The sequence below is a fragment of the Parasteatoda tepidariorum genome, chromosome 9 (assembly GCF_043381705.1).
Source record: "Parasteatoda tepidariorum isolate YZ-2023 chromosome 9, CAS_Ptep_4.0, whole genome shotgun sequence".
NCBI classification, from domain to species: domain Eukaryota; kingdom Metazoa; phylum Arthropoda; class Arachnida; order Araneae; family Theridiidae; genus Parasteatoda; species Parasteatoda tepidariorum.
The window spans coordinates 28,896,547-28,920,770 of NC_092212.1; the positions used below are offsets into that span (position 1 = coordinate 28,896,547).

The 24,224-nt window shown below is 28.2% G+C and overlaps 2 protein-coding genes across 2 annotated transcripts in view; one reads left to right on the forward strand and one right to left on the reverse strand.

Annotated features, from left to right (window-relative positions):
* The window catches only part of LOC107447246 (sperm-specific sodium:proton exchanger), a 47,848-nt gene extending 45,767 nt beyond the window's left edge, over window positions 1-2,081 (forward strand). The window contains exons 23-24 of the mRNA XM_071185779.1: window positions 1,502-1,651; window positions 1,976-2,081. Coding sequence (XP_071041880.1) covers window positions 1,502-1,648 — 147 coding nt within the window. The 3' untranslated portion in view covers window positions 1,649-1,651; window positions 1,976-2,081. The remainder of the gene's footprint in view (window positions 1-1,501; window positions 1,652-1,975) is intronic.
* Window positions 2,082-2,251: 170 nt separating this feature from the next.
* On the reverse strand, window positions 2,252-23,624 carry LOC107447244 (nuclear pore glycoprotein p62). Its single transcript, XM_016062112.3, has 11 exons — window positions 23,372-23,624; window positions 19,080-19,228; window positions 15,656-16,861; window positions 13,257-13,367; window positions 12,673-12,762; window positions 11,206-11,401; window positions 9,472-9,631; window positions 6,529-6,713; window positions 5,176-5,287; window positions 4,152-4,218; window positions 2,252-2,404 (listed from the first exon to the last, which is right to left on the reverse strand). Exons 2-11 carry the CDS (start codon window positions 19,207-19,209, stop codon window positions 2,313-2,315), a joined length of 2,349 nt encoding a protein of 782 aa, XP_015917598.2. The 5' UTR covers window positions 19,210-19,228; window positions 23,372-23,624; the 3' UTR covers window positions 2,252-2,312.
* Window positions 23,625-24,224: the final 600 nt, after the last annotated feature.

Sequence of the window (24,224 nt, forward strand, 5' to 3'; positions counted from 1 at the left end):
CGAAAGATCTACTGGTTCAGAAACTTCAGTTTCGTTTGTTTTTCTGTTAAGAATTTTATTCCAAGATTTAAGATTCCAAGCACAGTAATCACTAATTATTAACCATAAGTTACAACTACCCATTCCCCAATTATAGAACTTCAGAACTTATCAATTCATAAACTCCTTCTGCATTCCAACCATTGTAAACTATCAAAATGAAGCTTGCATTCTTGGAAGATAATTTTCTGTTGTAAAGGGGTATGTAGGTTTAACTGTATCACAATACATGCACAGGGTTCATGCTCTACTTTAGAAATAAAATTCAAGTACTTTTCAAGGACTTTTTAAGACTTATTATAAAATTCTCAAGGACTTAAATTTTAGTAAAAGATAGACTAAAATGTTTTGACGATAATAGTTAGTTGACGATAAATGTTAGACGATAATAGCAGTACTGAAAAATAAGACTTCCATTGCTCTCTTGATTTCGGAAAGTGATCTAAGTATAAAAAAAGCAAGGGTGATTGTCATCAAGTCAAGAATTAAATTCATGATTCATAAAAACGTCAGATTTGAATTTTCACAAGGCCTATTTTAAGCTAGGTATACAACCTCTGAATAAGCAAAAATTCGGGCAGGACGGGGGGATGTTCTACATAATACTGTGATATCAATTAGATATTTAAAAACACCTCTGCCGGGAGATTTTTATTTAATATTTAAAGTGGCAGAAGCATTTAGACAGTGAAATTTAAATTGTTCTTAAATATAATTTTGAAATTTTGACCACTTTTCTATTAAAGAAAATTAATCAATTATTGGATGTTGCGGCTTAATTATCATTTTAAATTTATTACGGGTCAACCATTTTAAATAGAATCAGTTGCCAACTTTCACCTCAATATCTTCTGATAGATTCTTACTAACAATTTTGGTCACTTTGACGGTTTAAGATCGATATTAAAATGCCTGAATAAGAATCGAGATTTTGTCAGAATCTGGCGCCGTTCCCAATATTTAAAATTCCTAAAATCAGCCAAACATACATAAAATCCTAAAATCAAAAAGTACGTGTCATCATCTGAAAGGCGGTAAAATCATTCTCTCACACTTACGTGCGTCAAAAAGTTAAACACAGAAATGCTGGAATAGGGCTTTTCAAGAACTTCTAGGGGCCCTTGAAAATAAAATCCAAGTACTTTTGAAGGTTTTTTCAAGAGCGCGGGAACCCTGATGCATGTATGGCAACTATAAGAAAACTGCTAATAAGGTTGTAAATTAAATATGGTCTTCAGATGTAGGGGGTATTATTTATTTTTCTCAATTTAGAAAAATTGTCGATATAACCTATCGTGTTCTAAACTTTAAAAAAAAAAATCGAATTCAGACACAGTTCGGATAATCGGTGCTCTACTGTACTTTAGAATGAGATTTTTTAACTCTTTTTGATTTATAAAGTTGGAAGAATATATTTCTTTTTCTTTAAGAAATGCATATTTGTTATTGTATTTCCTTGCAGGATGATGTTATAAAAAGACCTCCTGTGATTATTGTTCTATTCCCTGATGAGAAGTATGACTTCAGTGTCTGTAATCACTGGACCAATGTTGCTGAAATAGGATGTTCTAATATATGCCACAAACATAACTGTAACAAATCGTTGTAGATGGTAAAGTAATATTCTTTATAAAATGTTTGACTTTTTCTTTAAGGAAACCATTTCATGACATATCAAAAGTAGTATTAATGTTTTTTTATGTCGAAACCTATATACAAAGTATAGTTGTTTGACCAACTTAAATGGTGATTTGTTATTAAATATAAAAATACTGTAGATAATCCTCAATAAACAACACATTGAGGAACTGTGATATAAATTTATACATTATTTAACAATAAAATAAAGGTAGATGTGTTAAATTATTTTTGGTATTGTTATTAAATATTTTTTTTGGCAATTTAAAAGTTTCCACATAACTTTTCTATTTTTTAGAATGAAAGGTTTTTTAAGCAGAATTATGACGAGGAATCATTACTGAGCAGGGACTGTTTTTAAACAGCCTTAATTCAATTTCATTTACTTGTAACTTTCAAGAAAATAACATCAAATGAAAAATAAAAATATTGTAATACAAGTCAGATTTATTTTATAGATTTTTTTTATATTTAAAGTCAATTGAATGAAAATGTGTATATTAAAAAAAAAAGAGTTACTTCATTCAAACTAAAACAGTTTTCAGCATGAAGAAAAATATTTAAAATACAAAGATTAGTGTTGTAAAGAAAAATATTTATTTGAATAATAAAAGAATCAAAACAGATACATTAAACTATTGGTATAGGCGCCTTAATGATTGTTCATTTTCCCTCTTCTGATTTTCATATACTTTTGACACACCTTCAAGTCTTCTTTGCAAACCAACTGAAATTGAAAAATGATGATAAATAGCAATTATTTAAAAAAAAGAAAAAATTGATTTCATATATATATATTTTAAACTGGAAAAATTTATCTGTAGCATCAGAATTCTTTAGGCCTAACAATGTAGCTAACTGAATATGAAAAAAAAAAATAAAACAATAGTACGAAATTAAATATTTTTTAGCATATAATTTAATTAGTAGTGTAAGAATTTAAAGTTTTGCACTTTGACAATAATTCATATATTTATGAAAACCTAATTATTGCGTAAGAAATTTGATCTAATGCCATAAAAAAACTTATTTTTTTCATAATACTGAAGCTGTGAAAAGTTGTTTAACATATTTTTTAATATATAAATGAATAATAATGTTCAATCTTATAACAATATAGTAATCAATTAAAAGAGAATCTTTTACTTCTAACTAGAACAATGTTAAAAGCACAGCACACTTTTAAATAAATGGTTAAAAAAAAAATAATAATTCATTTAGTTGCTACATAATAGTATTCATTTTTGTTGTTAGTTGATTATAAAAATACAACACACATCTAGAATGTCAATTTGAGCATTGAGACAATTTTACATAAATTTGTAGATTTTTATGTATAAGTCAATTATTTCTATTAATAAAAATCTTAAGCATTAAAAAATATTGTTTTAGACAAAAAAAATTTTTTTTTTTTTTTATAAATGTATTAAGCTGCAAAATATCTTATGATAAACAGCATCAAAATTCGTTATTTTTATTTTTTTAGTATTACATAATACGAATAAATGTCTATATGAAATAAGTTTGGTAGCATATGGTACAATACCACAACCTGGTAAAAGACATTTTTATTCATCAAAGTAGTTTACAATTCAGTTATTGGAATGTTATATTTATGTGCTTCGAATTTGAATAAAATAAAAAGAATGACATAAATTTGTAAGATTCAGTACAGAAAATATCACATTATTAAGACAAATTAGTATAAAATTTTTTTTTGACTAGCAGTGTTTCTATTAACGACAACATGGTTTGTTGTGTGTAAAAAAAAATCATGCTGAATTTATTTAGGGGTTAATAGTCTAATCAAAAGTTTGCAAATTTCTATTAAAATTTTTCATTGAAATGTGAAAACAAGCTTTAACTACATCATAGCTTAAAGTTTGATGCAAATTTTTTTTCACACGCTTCTAGTGTGGGTGATTTAAATTCCTATGATTATAATCCAATACATTGGAATAGAACTTTGCTTTACCTCTTTTACTTAAAATATTTCAATAGTTATGAAGCATAAAATGCTTATTTGAACATTATTTTTAAATTACTATAAATAGTTATAATTAAGCATTATAAAAAAAAACATTAAATATTTTTTTCAATTGAATTCCTTATCTACCATTGTTTACAAAATTTTGCTTTTTCGTTTTAAGTAATTATTATAAAACAAATTTTTTTTTTAATGTTTTCAAAATTTGAATTAATTTTGATGCTAAGTACTTTATTTGTTTATTTAAAAAAAATCAAATACTAAAAATAATAATACAGCCAAGTCAAAATTTAATGAAATAATCAGGTATTAGGTTTTCTAAAAATTATTAAATTAAAAAAAACTTAAAGCAGAAGCTTATGATTAAATAATTTTAAAAAATGATGGATGAAAATTTTATACAAATCAAATTAATAAGAATTTAGGTCTTTTTAAGAATATACATAATCAAGCATGTTTATACTATTTAAAACAAAATAATGTTCACCTGTATTTTGATCTACCCATTGCAACGCATCCATATGAGCATTGAGAATCTTTGCAATCTGTTGTACCTGTGAATAAAAAATATTCATATTAAAATTTAGTATAGAATTAGCTAAAACAAAATAAAAGCAATTTAGAATTCATTTGTCATCTAATAAGGGTGCATAGTCAAATTTTTTAACAAAAAATAAAGAGTTAGGGATATTTGGCAAGTTTTTGACAATAGACGGATTTATCCGGTTTTAACCGTCATGTCAAAAAAAAAAACTCTTGGCTCAGTTTTTGACAATTGTCAAAAGTAATTGAATCATGTAAAAAACGGATGGCATTTTCCTACGCTACGAACCAATAATGGTAAGCCGAAATAGATTGGGGTTGAATTGTGAAAACGTTGAATAGAACAATGTGAACCGTGCCTTTTTGCACACACCGAGAAATCAACATGGTAAAGGGAAAATAAAGCACTTTTTAAAACCACCCAATGAAAAAAGCACCTTTAAGGGCTTTTAAAAAACGAAAATAAGCACCTTTTAAAAACGCTACAAACCCTGTAATATCTTCTCTTTAATACACAAGTAAAAGTTCTCAGTTTAGAAAAAAGGGAGACCCAGAAGAGTAAACCATGAAAAATGTTTTCAAAATTCAAACAAATTATAGCAGAATTACTTTTCCACTGCTTAATCTTGAGTTATCTGTCTATAATTTTCATTAATTTGTCCATTTTGATATTTTGAAATTTTTGTTCCCATTTAAAACTTCATGATTTACTCACAGTTTACCTGAAGTCACTTTTTCTATACGTGAAAGAGAATTTGCCATGAAGGATTTCTCCTTAAGTTATAGCATTCTCTTTAGTAGGACTGATTGAATTAATTATAAATAATGAAGAGAAATATCTATCACAAAATATAAACAACTTTAAAAATGAGATGAATTCATAACATAGCAAAGAAATAGATGAATTTTATTTTGGCATAAATTTTAATGTCATTACTTAATATTCTAAATTTTTAAATATTACTTACAGGATCATTATCATCTTGAGTTTTGTTAGCAGTATTAACATGTTCAATAATTTCTTTAATATCTTCAGACATTCTCTTCAACTGAGCATCAATGCTCTCAGCCAGGTTATAGCTGAAATTGGAGACAAAATAAATAAAATCACATTGCTTGTATGGAAAATTAAGAAAGAAATTCTATAATACTTTACATAGGTATAGGATTGAATACATAGTGGGATAAGAGTTGAATGTGATGTCACTGTGTAAAATGCTGCTGAACATTAGAATACACAGGGATAAGTTTTTCTCTCCACATTTTGGCATAATTACGCTCCCCCCCCCAATTAAATATAAAAAAAGCTCCACTTTTTTAAAATTCCTGAAAAAAGGTACCCATGATACCCTTTTCCTACCTATATAAACTAGTTTTAAAATTACATACATGTGATTTAATATTACCCACCATGAGTAGTGTTCAAGTGATTTAAAATCACATGCTACAATTCATATTCATGAGTTTTTAAAATCACACATCAACATTCATGGTCATGTGATTAAAAATGCATGCATCGAAATTTGTATTCATGTGATTAAAAAATTCTGACATTATGATTCGTTTTATACAATTTAAAAATTACACATCAAGATCTATGTTCACTTAATTTGAAAAAAGAAACAATCGTTGATTGATATTGTTTTTATAAAAACCTTTATAATATTCTTCGGATATATGATTCCTACATACTTTTTTTTGGCTCAAAATTCTGGTATTTTTAAATTATTTAAAATATGTTTAGCACAAATCATTTTTGGATTTCTATTTTCATCTTTTATGGTTTTATACCAAACTCATCCCTGAGTACAGTTTTGTTTTAATGTGAGAAATAATGAGATGAGAAGAAATTTGACTTAAGAAAAATTTATACAACTTTTTTACGTATTGCAACATAAGTCTTGACAATGTAATAAAAGAGACACACGGTAAAAAATTTTACGTCAGATTTCATTTTTTAAAAATAAAATTGTTAAGGTCAGGATTTTTTTATTAATGTTTAAATTACTAATAATAGACACAATAATTTAAAAAAAAATTTATGTGGTTTAATATATTTGTCTTTATAATTTCAGGAATAGGAATTTAACCTTAAATGTATCATTTGCAACTTTTTTTATTTAACAAATTTAATAATAAAAGAACTTTCAACCTATCATAATTATTATACTTTGAAACAATTTCAATTAACATTATTTATTGGATAAATTTTTTCTTCAGTTCATGGAGCAAATAAAACAAATAAAATTGATTCAATATATAATAAGAATACAAACTTGCAAATTTAATATGCAATGAATGGAGAAATAAAATAAACTTACGTATGTTCTCTCTCTACATCAGCATGTTGTTGAGCGCTGATATTTGGGGTCGATTCAGTACTTTTCTCCAATGGAAGAATAAGTTCTTCCAGCTCAGCTTGTTGAGCATGGATAAAATCTAACTCCAAATCCAATCGTTGTTGATCATGTTTTACTCTTTCAACAGCATCATTTAAAACTGTAATCTATTTTGAATTAAAATAAAATGAATTTCAGAATAAGTAGTGAATAGCATTTAGTTACGATTATCACGATTATATTTTTTATGCACAATTCTAGACAAAGTAAGAAAAGATAACAAATATAGCAAGTTATTAAAAAATTCTAATTCAGCAGGAAAAAAATCAGACGCAGCAAATTATTCAGTGTTATTCTGCAAAGCTAAACACATAACTTTTTCTTTCTACTTCTTTAACAGCACTACAGCCTAGTGCAAGCCAAGGCTTTCGCAGTTTGGCTCTTACAGACAGTTTGATTTATAGCTAAATTTCTTCATCTATTCACTACCAAAACTTTCAGGTCCTTCTCCACACAGTCCAGCCACCTTATTGATGCTTTCCCTCGTACCTTCAATCTTTGAAAGTATTTTTTATTAAGCTGAATCAGAGTCTTCACGATGAAAAACATATCCCAACCATCTGTTATTGTATAACTTAATAACTCTTAAAATATTTGGTTGTCTATGTTTATAATATACTTCATTGTTATATAAACTTCTCCATTGATGATTTTCTTTTGCTTTATTAAACGCTCAAGTCTCACAGTCATACAAAATAATCGGTCTAGTAAGTGTTTTATATAAACTTACTTTAGATGGAGATTAATTTAGATTTTAATTGGGTCTTCAGTTCAAAGTAACATCTATTAGCCATCAAAATTCAGTTTTCAATTTCTACTTTTCACTCATTTTTATTGATAAGTGTGCCCAGGTACTTAAACTGGAGACTCCGCTACAGGCATAATTGTTAGTCTTGAGTGATTACACAACTTTGGTGCTAACCACCATAAATTTAGTTTTCTATTCACTTAATGTTAAGCCCATAACTTTGGGAGAATCCTCAAGAGCCACACATGTCTCTACTACATCCCGTTTCAATCGGCTCAATATATCAATGTCCTCGGCATAAGCCAATAATTATATAGATCATTGCAAAATGGTGTTCCTAGAGTTGATCTCTTAATCTCTCTCAGAGATGCCAACTGCTCCGGACACACCAAAATAATTTAAAAAACGGTAAATAACTACTAAGTAAATATTGAAAATATTCGACTATTTTTGCTTGTTTTTTAAAACGTGTAGCATGACGAAAGTACTACAAAGTGGCGAATTATGTAAGCCTGCGAATTATTTAGAAATAGTGGTGGATAAAAATCTACTAAATTAAATTCATTAAACCAAGAATCACAACTGATAAACTACCACTTTAAAGTATATATTTTCTGTCCGGAGCAAGTTGGCATCTCTGTTCTCTGAATCTTTTCTTTAATTATAGATATTTGTATGAAAAAATAAATAAATAGGATACACGCTAGAATTTTCCATTTTTTCGTATTTAGCTATGGTAGGGAATATAAATCTAATAAAACAAGGGGTATAGATTACAAATAAATATTGGTAGATTGTGAAGTAAGATTAAAATAGCCAATAACCTAACAATATTTTTTTTAACATTTAGGAGAATTATTATTACAGATGATTGTATTTACGTTCATAATATTTCATTCCCTAAATGCAAGGGTGCTAACTAGCTATTATCCGTAATCAGATCATACATATAATGTTAACAAAATTCAAATTAGTGCAATTTCTAGGTGCTTATACTATTGAGTTCTATAAAAGTATAAATCTAATAATATTTCACTATTAAATAAAAGAAAGTAACACTCAAGTGTTACTTTCTTTCAAATATTCTTTGCAAATAACAAAATTTCATAATTCTTGATAGTTAAAATGGGAAAGAACTTATTCTTAACACATTATTATGAAAATTCTCAAAAAATCTTAAAAGTTGGCACCTTTGTTAATGTCACACCAATTTTTATTTTGATTGAAACCATATTTCATTATACTGAACCAACATTTAGATAATCTTATTTTGAACAAAAAAAAAAAACTTTTGGACAAAGAAGATTGCTCAGTTTCAGCAGTTGAAAAATCAAAATACTTTTACATTTTTGGGATTAAAAAATTAAGACATTTCGATAAAACTCAAATTTCTATTGATTGACCTATTCAATGTGATACTTGTTGAGTTTCACTAGTTCAGTAAATATAGTATTGTTTTAGTATTAAATAAGCATAAATAAATTCTAGGGCAAAAACTTTGAAATTTCAAGTCATAATGATTGATCATGTTGCATAGAAAAACATGTGTTACATATTTCATTATTATTAATGATATGGGTAATAAAAATGATGATCCCATTATTATTTATAAAGAAAATATAGTCACTGGTCCACTGGAACTAAAATATATAACTAGTCTCTACACGTTTACACACATATCTCTCACATTTACTATTAGATATTTTCCTTAAATTAGAAAAAAAATGTGAAATGTTTATAATTATGAATGCAATTTTGGGAACATAAGGCATTTTAAATCAAAACTGAAATTGTTGGCTTAAGGGAACAACTAATAATTATTTTATGGTGGTCCAAGTCAAATTTTGTTGGTTCAAGAACAAGATAAATTTTAAACCCTGCTTTAATGTTAATAGTGAACAAGCCTACTTAGCAATATCACCTATTAAAGTTTATTATAATGATATGAAAGCACAGAAATTTGAAGAAGAACAAATGAATAACTTTGAAGCTGGCACACAAAAAACTAAATAAAACACACACTGTAATGTTTTTGAAGAAAAAAAATAGTTCAGCTTTTTTACTAAATTTATTACGAGATTATAAAATATAAATTCAAGATAAAATTTTTTCGTTACCTTTTCTCCATTGGATATCAATAGTCTATCCCAAGCATTGACTTGAGTAGCTTGATTTAAAAATACTTTTTCTTGTTCTTTCAGTTCAATACTCCATTTGTTGATAGAATCTTCTAACTGCCTGAAATTCATAGATGTTGGCGTAGAAGCACTGGCAGTTCTAAAATAAAAACAATTTTTTCCCCTTATTATTACATTTCAAGATCATAAGGAATAGCATAGATCAGGGGTGAGTAATTGTTTTACAGTAGGAGTCACTTTTTGGTAAGATGTCATACCATATTGCATTGAGAAAAGATATAAATTGTACCATAAAATAAACTGCATATGAAAATCACAGTTTTATTCAAATTATTTATTGTGTTAACTTTATATCACCTATAGCTACCAATCTATCCCACCACATTTTTCTAGAAAGTTTTTGAAATCAAGCGTGAGATTGCTTGTTGAGAGCCTTATCACAGCTTGTAATTTAATGTCTATCAAGAGCATCTAATTTTAGTTTTTTTGATCTTCAAGCGTGAAAAATTTTGCACACAAATATGATTAGGAGCAAATATTAAAAACAGTTTCACAGCAAATTTCTTAACACTAGAAAGTTTTCACCATAAAAAGATTTGTAAAAGTCAACCAGTGTTACAGCATCAAACAAATTTTTTACAGTGTGACAGAAGCAGCCTGAATTTTTGACTGTATAACAAGAAGTTCATGCTGCCCCTTTTCAGGTGTTATGCCCCCTGTTCAAGACGATTTTTTTCTGACTGTCTTAGAGGATCACAAAAAATGTTGGCTGGCCGTATATGGGTAGTGAGCCATTATCTACCCATCCTGGCTTGACTAAAAAGCCTGCCAAGTAACATAAAAAGTGTTATCAAGTTCCTGTAACATATTATATATAGAAAATATTTTGAAAGAATATTTTCGAAACTTGTGTTATATTTCAGATAAATCTTTTTTTGGAAAATCTCCATATGAAACAGAAAGGTCAGAAATGTTTTGTAAATTTCAGTTAGATTGTTTCAGACATAATACTAGACCTGAAATTAATCACTAATCAAGTTGGAAAAAAAAAAGGCAACTTAAAATAAATAAACAACCATTAACTTTCTCCCATCGCTTTTTTTAAATATCGTTTAATAAAAAAAAGTAAATCAAATTAGAAAAAGACCCTGGGGAAACAGAATTTTCATTAAAATGTCCAATACTTTCATTCAAAAATATGAGATAATTCAGAATCTGTCAGTTTATGATGGAAAGCTTCATGTTCAAGGAGAATTATTTAATAATTCACATATTTCAAATTTGTAATGTACACATTAAATGTATTCTGCCTCCCCAAATAAACAAATTAAATAAACTTTTTTAAAGTCAGTGTCTTAATCTAAATTTTATCACATATTTACATTATTTTTATTGTCGAATTAACTTATTGTAGCTGTAAACAATTTTTAATATGGATTTTCTTAAAAATAAATATAACTTAATTCTAGCAAGAACAAGTTTGCAAACAGTGGCCATTGAATTAAAAGCACTTATCAATATCGGTCACAGTCACATTAGGTTTGAGGGAGAAGTTGCTATTAAGTCACTAGAGTCTACCGGCCATTGGCTACTAACTGAAAATTCAGATTTTCAGGTCTACATAACACAGTGCCTTGTTTCTACATTCTTTTTGAACTAAAATTTTTTTAATTTATGCTATAACCATAAAATCAGATGAAACTCAATACATACACAGTTGTAGTGGTATTGAGTGTAGCTGATGTAATTGCAGAAGACATTGATGGTACTGAGGATAAGGATGTTGAAGAAAACAGTGATGGTGCAGCAGTAGACGCAGCTGCAGCAGTTGTTTTCATTGTGGGAAATGAAAATCCTCCAGAAGTGGTAGTTGCTAATGTGCTACTAGTTGATGGAGCGAAGGAAAGAGCTGAAATAGAAAAAAATTAATAAATTTAAGGTTTATAACCGAGGTAAACATTTCAAACTGGTTTTCAATAAGACAAATGGGATTTACTGGATATATGAAACTGCTTAGAAGTGTATCAAAGTGACAAAAACCTATATTTTCAAAAATAGTTAAAATTATAACAACGTTATATACCTATTTCTAGTAGTCAATAAAACATCAAAATTTCTAGAACCCTAAGAAATGGAAAGTAGCATCACAGCTCCATGCTCTTATCAAATTACAAAATGCTAAAAACAATTATTTCAGTTCAATGTTATTTGAAAATAAAGTGCTAAAAAATGGTCTAAAATTTTAAAGCAAATTTTAAATTTTTAATACAAAAATTATAAAAGATGTTAAGAAAAAATATTTCTCCTCAAAATCTTTTTTTGTAGTCAAATTGTATTAAAATATTGAATGCTAGTCACAATATTTTAGGTGCCTTGGTGATTGCACACTTGAGATTTGTATATCTTTGCTTAATGGATACTAATAAAAAACAAATATCTGATTGTACCCTCTGCTGAAATTTAGTTCAATATTAAGTTAAAATTCTTTAGTTCACAGCTTTCATAAAATTATATTAACAAATTAGAAAATATACAATTAATTAACATGCAAATAACTAATTACATGCACATAATTAGTTATGTACATATAATTAATTAAGAGATAGATAATGTAAAAAAAAGTAATGTTAGAAGCCAGAACTATAAAATTTTTGCATTCTTAAACAACTATTAGCACTCTGTTGAGGGTTTTTTCTTTTTTTTAAATATAAATTTTTATACAGACTGTCTAAAAGCAAAATTTGAACTTTTTTCACCATAAATATATCTTTTATAACAATATCTATATTTGGTTAGCCAAAATATAGTTGTCTAAGATAAGGTATGTTTATTTCAATCTATTATCAAAAATTTAATCAAAATTGATGATAAAAAAGAGCCTTTGACAATGAAACAGATGTAATCTATAAGTTTAACACAAAACAATTCAAAAATATATTAAAATATTTATAAAGTTTCAGTTGTGTGAATTTTTTTTAAAAATTTTATTATGTCGCAATTAACATTACATGTTTTAGATGACTTCTCTGAAATAATTAAAATAATTTCAATCTTACTTTAAGTAATACTTATTTAATTTGATAATAAATTACAGCATCTTTATATTTAATGGAAAGTTAAATCATATCCAAGTAAAATAATTCTTAAAGCTTAGAAACATTTTAATTAAAATGTATATACCAGGAGCAGCTGGTGCACTAGGCAAAGAAGTTGATAAAGCAGATGTGGCGATAGGTGTACTCTGGCTTGTTGATAGGTTAGACAAAGGTGCTGTAAAATAAAATATGTGACAGTTTAGCATGAAATTAAGTAGACATAAGGAGGGTCAATTTTAAAAGCATATAATAAAATTTTCAGTTTCCAAAAAAATTTCTACCAATAAATTAAAAAAAAAAGATTTGCAATGAAACATAGATATTGCAGCATCCTGACACAAATAAAGGATTAATAGCAAGTAATGGAGGATACATTTCATCAGATATTTAAATAAATCATATGATATATTTTATAACATGTTATCTCTAGCAATTTGATTTATTCTCTAAGTAAAGAAATACTAATGATAAAATTAAATGTTTTACACATTAAAACAATATTATAAAAATTTTATTTATTAAAAAATTTCCTTAAAATTAATGAAATAAAAATCATTGATTTTTATGAATTGAAAGCCTTTATCTTTTAAAGCTTAAATCCAATAAAAAGTTATTTTTCCAATACACTGAAATAAAATTTATGATGAATGGGAAATAAAGAATTCTTACCAACAGAAGTCACTGGTTTACTTGAAAACAATGATGACATTCCAGATGTTTCAGTTTTTGTAACAGCAACTGCACTAGCAGAAAAGTTTAAAGGAGCAACAGGTGTAGTTCCTAAATAGGTGGAAATTAATTAAAGATAACATAATTAATAGTCTGTACACTTACAGATCAGAAATTGAGAAATAACTATTTATAATATGTTAAAGATCTGTGCAAATCTGTTAAAGATGTGCCAAAAAGATGAGTGGGAAAAGGGTTGGTAAAACTGTGACAAGTTTGAGAAGGGGTAATAAATAAGTTTATGTAAGTAATGTTTTTATATAATTTGCAATAATATATTATTTAATTTTTTTCATCAAAATCAGTACACGTCAAATTATTGTTATGCTTACAATTGCAGGAGTGATTGTGAGCCCAACTAAAAAAAAACTGAAAATTTCTTGAGTAAAATCATTAATGACACACATTTCAAAAAATTTATGTCTTTATAAATTTAAATCATTGATATTTTCACAACATGAAATTTTTAATAAATTATATGCAGCATAATTTAAATGAATAATTATGTATAAGTTTACTTTTATCTCTAATCACATTTATCATTCTACCAGAAAAAATATTTACAAATGAAAGAAAGAGATGCCAAGTATAAATTTTAGTTCTAACATTTTTAAATAAAATATACAAGAATTTTTATACATAAATGCGATTGGTGATTTCTTGAAACTTCTGAACCTTGGATTTCCTGAAACTTCCAGATCGCGGTTAGCGAAAAATCAGGAAATCCGGATTTTTTCCACAGCACAATCATCTCTGCAAATGTCAATAAAAAATTAATACTTAAAATATTCTCTATAACGTGCTATTCTAAACTGCCAGCAAAAGTTTTGTAGCAATATATGTGACAAAAGGGAAATGATGCAGCAGAAACTTTTTGTGACAAAGGAAAGGATCAACAATATAGAAAGAGTGACATCATTCATAATAGCCCCTAATGGTAAAAATTATAAGTTTTTGCATTTAACACATTTTTAGATCATAAGTATAACCATCAGAATGGATGGAAAATACTAAGTTCGACTTTTAAAAATCATTTGTTTCAGAAATGAAATTTATAATTTTTAAACATCTATAACTTGTGAAGAACCATTAGACCTTAAGAGCTGAATTTTGAAATTTTGAATTTGTTCTTTTGATATAAAATTATCTAAACCTCAATTAAAAAAAAAATCAAAATTTTAATTTTTTTAAATGTATATACACAGAGGATGTACAAAATAATGGAAAAAGTTGGTTGTTAATTTTAAATTTAATTAAAGTTGGTAGATAATTTCAAAAGAAAAAAAATATTAACTAAAAAATAGTAAGTTTCAAATCAGTATTATTAATTATTAGGAGCCATTTTAACATCTTAAACATAATGTGAAGTTTTATGTTAAATCATACGACATTAAGTGTTTAAAATGTAAAATAAGTCCTAATTTTCATAACATTATTATTTTGTTAATTACAGTAAAGAATATGTAAGAAAGGGAATCAATTAACACCCCTGTTAAAACAACATAGGAAGATCTATTGATTTTTTTTGAGACATTTAAAAATAAAATATATGGGCTAGTTGTTTGTATTTGCTAATATCACATTAATAAGTTAGTGTTTTATGCAGAAATTCAATAACTTACAACAAGCCCAGAATTTATTTTAAAATTTCTTAAAAATAAATTTTCTAATTACAAAATAAAGAATATGGGAGAAAGCGATCAATTAACATCCTTGGAAAAAATAACATAGGAAGGTCTATTGATTTTTTAATTAATTTCTTACTTTTTTTAGTTTATGTCTGGCTCAGACAAGGTGTTGATTTTTAATCCTCATAGTATATATAATTTCTTTGAGGATCATTTTTTTTCTAATTTATTTGTAAGACATTTAAATAAAAAATACATGGGTTAGTTGTAAGTAAGTGAATTTTAGCATAAAACACTAACTTATAATTGTGGTGATTAGCAAATAAAAACGAACAACTTGAACTTTATGTTTGTTTCACTTCAAATAACACAGGTACTTTTGATAGAATCTTTCAAAACAGCAGATTATCTGCACTTTCTATTCAAGACCTTAAACCTAAGTTGCATTCCGAAATATGATAGTTCCTTTTGGCAAACTTTCTATAAAATTCTGCCTACACACTCTAGAGTGTCAAATAGAATGAAAATTGTAGGGAAAACAAAGATGGACAGTCTTTTATTGCAACATAAAAATAAAAGAATAAAACTAATTTGGAGTTAACTTTTTGTTGTGTAATAAAATATTGCAAAGAACAAAATTATGGCAGAGAAGAAAAGTTGTCTACAATGTACATTTGTGAAAAAAACTTGAACTATAAAAAACTTCATTACCTGATTGTGTTGTACTGCTATTATTTACTCCAAAATTCATAGCAGCCGTAGATGTAGCACCAGGTAACTGGAAAGGGCTAGCTGTACTCACAGTTGTTTGAGGCTGATTGAATGCAAACCCAGTACCAGCTGCAGTAGAACTAACTGCAGTTGCAGAGGTACTATTAGGAGTAGCAAACTGAAATCCCGTTGAAGGTTGCTGTGGTGTAGCACTAAATCCTGAAGATTGTTGTGAAGTGGTATTAAATCCTGAAGATTGCTGTGAAGTGGTATTAAATCCTGAAGATTGCTGTGAGGTGGTATTAAATCCTAAAGGCTGTTGTGGTGTAGTGCCAAATCCTAGGCCTGCAGTTCCAATAGCAGTTCCTGTAGCAGCAGATGTAGGGGTTGCACCAAAACTTAAAGGAGCCACAGTAGCAGTACTGACACCAAATCCAGTTGAAGGTGTTATTGCAGAACTTGCAGTGGGAGTGAAATTGCCAAATAAGTTTGGTGCTGTTGTAACTGTAGCACCACCAAACCCTCCAAAAGCATTTGAATTTTGTGTATTTCCAAAAGCTGTATTACCAATAGGTGCAGTGGTTGTAGGAGCAGCACCACCTAAATTAAACCCTAATGCTGAAGTAGCAGTAGAACTTGGCGTTCCAAAAGCGAAACCACTGGCAGTAGTGGCAGCAACTTGTCCAAAAGGTAGCCCAGTTCCTGTAGCTGTAGGAGTGCCAAATGAGAGACTTCCCCCACTCTGAGGGGTGTTAAAGGCAAATCCAGCATTTGTAGTTGTTGCTGTCCCAGTTCCGAAACCAAATCCAGTATTTGTAGTACTAGTTGCTCCAGTTCCAAAACCGAATCCGGCAGCTGTAGTAGTAGCTGTTCCTGTACCAAATCCAAATCCAGCAGCTGTAGTAGTAGCAGTTCCAGTTCCAAAACCAAATGCACTTGTAGTTGAAGATGGTGCACCAAATCCAAATCCAGAGCTAGCTGTGGTAGCTGTCGCACCAAACAGATTAGATGATGGAGTTGAGGTGGGTGCAGCACCAAAAGCAAATCCAGAATTAGCAGTAGTTGCAGGTGTTCCAAATGAAAACCCTGTATTTGGTGCAGATGCTTGAGCTCCAAATGCAAACCCTGTATTTGTAGTAGCAGGAGCTGTATTACCAAATGAAAATCCAGTTGAGGCAGTAGTGGCTGCAGCTCCAAATCCAAACCCTAAAAAAAATAAATACATACAGAAATTTTAACGATTACACAAAACATGTAGACCGTTTTCCAAAAATAATTTTGCCACTTAACTAGAAAATCTTTTATTTAATTATAAATCAGTAAGAAAAAAAATCAATAAATGCAGAACTTGATGCACTGAAACCAAGTTGTACACAAATTTTAAAGTGAGTGAAATTTTACTTTATAGTTAGGTCTATTGTGCTAATACAGGTTACATTTCTAAACTGTAAGTAATAATCAGCTTTTTAATTTAGGTTTTGATACCATTAAATTAATATTCTTAGTTAGTTAAAAATTGAATTTATTTATAATAGAAAAAAATCTAATTATATTTAAATGTAAATTTGAAAGTCTAACAATAATTGTTATTTTTTGGTGGCTGGCGATTTCATCGTTTTCCCCTAAGCTTCGGCAGTTTTTGCTAGTACTACCGATTTTTACCCTGCCTTTAAATCCCGTTATTTGTCAGTAGCAATACATGAAATTCGAATCGTGCAATTAAATAATCACTTTTTGACGCACTCAATTTGCTCCAATAGTATAGTAAGTCCATTTGATATATGATTGTATTTTTGGCAATTATTGATATTGATGTAGTTTTTAAATAGCTCGATATACCCTGTGGCAGAATAATGGCAACACAGCGACATTGTCGCAGAACGTCACTGAGTTCTTGCAGAAAGAGTTTTCCTTTGATTTTTGAAACGGAAAGAATTAGTGCGTTTTTCCGACTACAAAATGCTAAAATATTAGAATAATAATAATACTAGAAAAAAAAATTTATGAGTAATAGTAGTATATGACTAATACACATTAATAATACTAGAATAAAAAACATATTTTGTTTACTACAGGGATAAGAGTAGTCGGAGAGTAAAAAAAGAGGAAATCCAAGAATATATATATTATAAAAATAATATGTAGAAACTATGATATCCAAAAATTTACAAAAAAGTGTGATTTTTAAACCATGTGATTATAAATCCTGATGATTAATTTTAAAATTGTATGAATAGGTATAGCAATATTTGATTGTAAATTGAGAGAATATGATCCCGATATATGGCTTTTAAATCACGTGAATATGATATGAAACTCTATATTGAATTTCAAAAATTTGAAAACACAAATAAAGATGCATAATTTTTAGATCGTGTAAATACGAATCACGATTCATAATTTTCATGATGCAAACAGGAAGCAGCGAGACGTCTGAATTAAAAAAATACGAGCTATCTGGCGGGCAAAAATACGGAAAATCTTATTTTCTGCATGTATAAGCGAAGAAAATAGCTAAAATAAGTAAAAATGCGGAAGGGTTGGCAGCTATATAGATTGAATTTTCTGTTTTTCTTTGAAAATCGGAAATAGATATAATTATTTTATATCAGCGACTGAATTTCCAGAAAAGTGTAATATATTTAAAAAAGAAAAAAAAAATTAAATTTTTAGAGAATCGAAGTTTTTGATAAAAAGGCTGAAATTTTGAGAAACAAAAGCGAAAAAAGCGGAAGTATGCTAAAGAGTGGAAAATCTCCTCCCTGTTACTATTTACAATTTTTATTATATACGATGTAGATTTATTTTGCAAAAACACACTTTTTTCCCCTTAAATTAGCAATTAATATTAAAAGCATTTTGTTGAACAAATTCTGGCTCAGGGTTTAAGAATAAAGAATATCATTTATTAACGATTTTTATATTTGAAATAAATATAGTTACTTGGCAGACTTTTTTTGGCCTTAATAATCAGTATTCTGCTAAATCGCTATTCATGACATCACTAATAATGTATTTAAAACTTTTATTACCCATATAATTTGAAGTTTTTTTGTCCAATTACTTTTTTCATTAATATATTTTTAATATATTCCAGTAAAAAGAATATATTCATAAATTAAATGAGGCAGTCAGCCAGCCAACACAATGAAGATTTTAAATACTTTAAATGCTTAGCGGGATTATTAGTAACTGAGTTCCACAAGTCAAAAAAATAGTAATTGCTGGTACCAAAAATAGACTGATCTAATTACGAGTGCAATTACACTGTCAAAATTATTGGATTGAGTGATTAAGCATTGTCACTCTGTACATAGGTAAAATTCTTTAGACAATAAGTCAGAAAGCAATAGATATTTTGTAAAGAACTATGACTTGATAATTGTAACATTTAAAAATATAAATTGAAAAGTAAGTAACAAACCAGTAGATCCAGTAGTTGATCCAAAACCAAAACCTCTATTTTGATTCTGTTGCTGAGGTTGACCAAAAGCAAAATTAGATGCTTGCTGTTGGGCCTGTTGCCCAGTATTCGCTCCAAAAGTGAAACTCATGATCAAAATACTTCTTTATCTGTAACAGAAATTTTTAAAAAAATAACAGCAAGATCAATTGGGGCTGTAACTATGAATAAGAGATTGATAATAGTCTATTTCAATAGGGTCAGGAGGGTACGTGGAGAAAGTGAGCATACACTTAAAAAAATCTATTTTCTCGTATTAAATTGAGATGATTAATTTAATATTTTTAGAGACATTTACTGGGATTGCAGTAAGCACTTTATTTCAGTTTTAGAAACTGATAAAAAGTTTAACATTTAGGGTGACCTGGGGTAATTCCTGATCAAAAAACGCAAACATCTATTTTGTGAAAAAACTATTCAAAATAGAATTTTAATATTTACTGGAAGTTTGAGGCTATACGAGATGAGTCCAATGCCACCTTCTTTTGTTTGAAAATCTAATTAGAATTTAAAAGATTTTAAATTTTTAGTGATCAGGAATTACCCCTGGTCTTGATCATTTCTGGGGTAATTCCTGATCACTTCTGGGGTAATTACTGATCACCAGTTTTTATTGTAAAGGGGCTGTTTAAAAATAATTATATAATGGTAATTAACAAATAAGACATCAAGATCAAACAAATAAACCAAAAAGATATGTTTAAGCAGCTAATAAAATGATTTATTTAAAAGCAAGAAGAACGATTAACACTTTAAATTTTCAAAAATCTTTGCATCGTGCCATACATTTTAGGCAATCAGCCAACTCATTCTCATGTTCTTCTGAAATATAAGAGAGTTCCCACATGGGTTACTTTTGCTGGATTTTTTAACTTCATTAAGGGAAAGTGTAAAGTTAAGTAAGGTATGTCAACAGCTCTGGCAGCAGCTCTCACACTGAAATTTTCATTTTCAATCATTAAAAGAAATTCACTAATTTTGTTTTCTAGAAGCTTAGTATCCTTTTTAGGCTTATAATTTCTCACCATATTTATACTAGGCTAATTTATAAACTTAAAAATTATTCTAACAATGTACACACATAAAATTAAGATAGAAGCAAGGTAAGACAAACCAGAAATGGTGCAAATCAGAATACAGTCTTGTATACAGTTAAAAACAAATTTTGTGATGACAGTTAAAATATATTTTATAGTTGTTCCACTTAATAAATATGAACTGTTATTTAAGAAAAGACAATTAGCTATTTATTAGCTATTTTATATACTATTTATAAGAAGAAATGACAATGATCAGGAATTACCCCAGTGATCAATAATTACCCCATCTGTAGGGGGCAACATTTGATATAGTTTCCTATAATCAATTATAATGTTTACAGTAGATGTGAAACAATTAAACAAAAGCTTACACTATTTTTATATCAAAGAAAAAGAAAGTAACTCAAAATATTTATTATTAAGAGAAGGAGGGGGATCTTTGCAGAAATGTGCACATTTTGAAACCCATCTTTGAAATGGAAAATACAGAAAGCATTTTAAAAGATACTTATTTTGTTAGATTAAACAAAAAACTATTATTAAGTAAATGTAGTTATACTTTAGTAAAGTGTACAAGCATTCTTGTCCATGTCTCAAATTTAAAAAAAAATTATTTTTTAAAAATAAAACTTAGGTGATCATTATTTACCCCAGAAACAGAGTGATCGTGAATTACACCGGGTCACCCTACAAACTATCTGTTTAAACTACTGATAACTTTCTAATATCATTAAGAAGTGGCGAAAACTAATTGTTTTTGTACAAAGACCTAAAGGGACAGCTAGAGCAGATATACATAGAAATTTAAGAATAAATTTCAAAATTCATTTTATTATGAATTATTTTCTGAAGTGGGGTAAAGTGGGTATATATGCTAAGTGTTTTATAATAGGTATATATTTTTTTACTTCTGTGTTAAATCTAGAAAATATCTAATGCTCAATATTTCATAATGAAATAACTAAAAAATAATTTACTTGTTTGATTATAGCTTTAAATTGTAATTTTAACACTGAAAACAAAATTTAATTTACAGTTTATTTTTTAAATAGAAGGATAAAAATATAACAGACATATTAAAATACTAAAATAACAGAATAGTACAACACAGCGAGCCTATTTAAAGATATGAGTTTCCATGAAAGTTTCTGCTTTCATATGGCAGTTTTTTATGGAAAACCAAACAATTTCTGTAAAATAACTAAATTGAACATTTACATATGTTTTTTTTTAATGAAATACATACTAATTTTAGAACTATAACCACTTTATTTCAATCTGGGATAAAGTGGGCATATCAAAACTTGTTCTTTTGAATGCATTACTGTAAGAAAACAATCAAACAAAATTGATAAGTTATGCTTCATAATTAATCTATATGAATCCAATGCATATAAAATACATAAAATTTTTTGATCAAATAAATTTAATAGTTCGATTTTATTACCTTCTTTCAAAAAATCCTTCTTTTGGCTAATGGTAAATTACCGATTAGTAATATATTATTTCCAACTTTTCTCCAGAATTTTCTTATATATTTTTTAGAGTAAGGAACACTAAATTTAATCTTGTCACACAGTTATATAAATATTATTATTTCAATTGTCTTGAAAATGGTTTAAGCAATTTATGTATCCCTTAAAGATGTAGTTCAGCTACAAAGGATATAATTCAGCTACATAATTTAAAATTAAACGTCATTTTACTTTAACTTTTAAAGTGCTCCCTAAAGGGCAAAATCAATGATGATAAACAGCAAATTTTTTTAAACAAATAATTGAGTGAATATTTATTTTGTAATGTACTTCTTATATTATTTTTATTTATTGAATTACTCTTAGAAGTTTTAAGAATGTTAAATTATAGAATTTTTCTTTTTTCCTTAAAAACATCACTTAAGCTGCAAGAAATTGAAATTAAAATTATGAACAGAAAGCAGTATAAAAATTAGCATATATTTTGATAGCATATATCATGATAACTCCTTATGCTTCCATTATTAATATCATGGCATTAAAATATCAAAATTCATAAAACATACACTTCTCGGCCGTGGCACACAAGAAACGAAAACAAGAGTCACACAAGAAGAAATTTGAATGAAGGGTATAACCAGTAGTTAACTCAGGGCAAACATCTACGAAGTTTGTTTTTCGATTTTCAAGAGTTCATTCGCCAATTACAATCTTTGTGTCAATATATACCCAATAAACTGAAATAATCTCAGTAAAAATGCATATCTAATTAAAGTTTTTGAAGCCCGGTGACTGAGTGGTAGAGCTTTGCACTCCTGTGCCACAGGTCCTGGGTTCGATCCTCGGGCCGGGCAAGGTTGACTCAGCCTTTCAGTGGATCAATAAAGCTTGGGAACAACACTTTGTGTTCGGCTGACCACCTAACCGAAACATAACATCTGCTCCTGCACCCCAGAGCCCAAGGTCAAGAAAACTGAGATGGCGAAAACTTCTCGTAGGTGTTGCCTTGGCCCTCCATGGGCTGTCGCGCCACTGAGTTTAGTTTTTAATTAAAGTTTTCCACTTAAATTTTTATTTGTCAAAATCTTTTGATGTTTTCTTAGCTGTTTACGCATATCTTCATTATAATATCTAGTTTGACCAGGATATTAACTATTTTTATATCAATACTTTTAAGTTAATATCTTAAAGACATAGATCCACATTTAATGATAGTTTTATCTAATAATAAGTAACTTATTTTGCATAATAGTTTATTAATACCTCAATCTTTTTTTAAATATTGTTTAAATGAAACCGGGCAAATGAAATTCAGCAAAATCTAATTATGGCTAGAGTTTTGGACATTTAGCAGATGAGTTTTGGGCAGAATGTAACAACCATCATTTTACTATTGTAACCAAAATCGTACCAACTCTGCTTCAAATAATGAAACTTAGTTACCATAACTCTGGCTGTGCAATACTGAATGCAAGCCAGCACTTGGTATTTGCTTTTAGGAAACAAGCTTGCTGTTTCACCTTCGATAGGGAGTGATAACTTATAACTTGTATTGCTCTAAAACGCAAATGATAACAAATCACTAAATAACAACCTGGATTCATTGTATAATTCCAACGGTACCAAAAGCTTTGAATGAATAATGACCTCAGCTCTAGCAACACAACTAGTATATAAAAATAGTTGAAACGTTAAAATATTCATAGAAATGTTACTTTAAACTTAAAACAATACTTACGAATTGAAGTTTACAAACAAAAATCGACAACTTTGTTCTACCTTTTGCAGTCTTCAGTTTTAAGTTAGGTTGATTAATAATTGATACGCTTCCGACTGCTTACTTTATCATTATAAAATCTGAACAGTGCCATCAGCGAAAATTAAAGATTTTCATTAGTACTTGTCGCCTTTTTTATATTAATCGCAAAGAACTGTAGGTGGCGTTGTCATTAAAACGAATGCCTGCTAGCAGAACTACACGATCACATGTTGGACTGGAGATGTCTTCAGCGCAGCATTCTAACATTCCTTTTTTATTGTGGCTTATTAAATTTAAAAGGGGAAAATGTTTGATATTCTTTCTAATGCAAGCGAAAACAAAATGGAATCTCTTTCTTTTAGGGAAAGAATATCCAAAGCATATCGAAAAATTTTTGTAAATAAGCAGAAAAAAAACATGTATCTTCTTATTAGAGTTAAAACCTAATGGCTGTGAAATCGCACGACTAAATTTACTGATTTAATATGAAAGGACTATTTAAACTTTACATTCCATACTTTTCTGAATCATATTACTTCCAACATTAAAATTCGCAAACAGTTTTACAGAAACTCATAAAGCAAAGCTCGAATGCACCATCTAGGGAGAAGACCGCTTCCATGCCTTTGGCCCTTCTCACTTCCCTCTCCTCCTCTTCTCAATTGTATAGGAATGTACTGCGAGATTTTCCTTTTTCATTATATTTTTCGTATTTAATTAATAAAAATATGTTTTAAAATTACCATGATNTTTTTAATCTTTTAAGTAAACAAACTTTATTATAATAATCATTTCATTATTAAGGATTAAAGGTTATTGTGAAATTATTAAT

Coding starts and splice junctions, on each gene's coding strand:
- LOC107447244 (XM_016062112.3), bottom strand. CDS start 19,209: ATGAGTTTCACTTTTGGAGCGAATACTGGGCAACAGGCCCAACAGCAA. Junction 13,368..15,655: donor TAGCAGTACAACACAATCAG/GTAATGAAGTTT, acceptor CCACCTATTTAG/GAACTACACCTGTTGCTCCT. Junction 11,402..12,672: donor TAGTGCACCAGCTGCTCCTG/GTATATACATTT, acceptor TTTCTATTTCAG/CTCTTTCCTTCGCTCCATCA.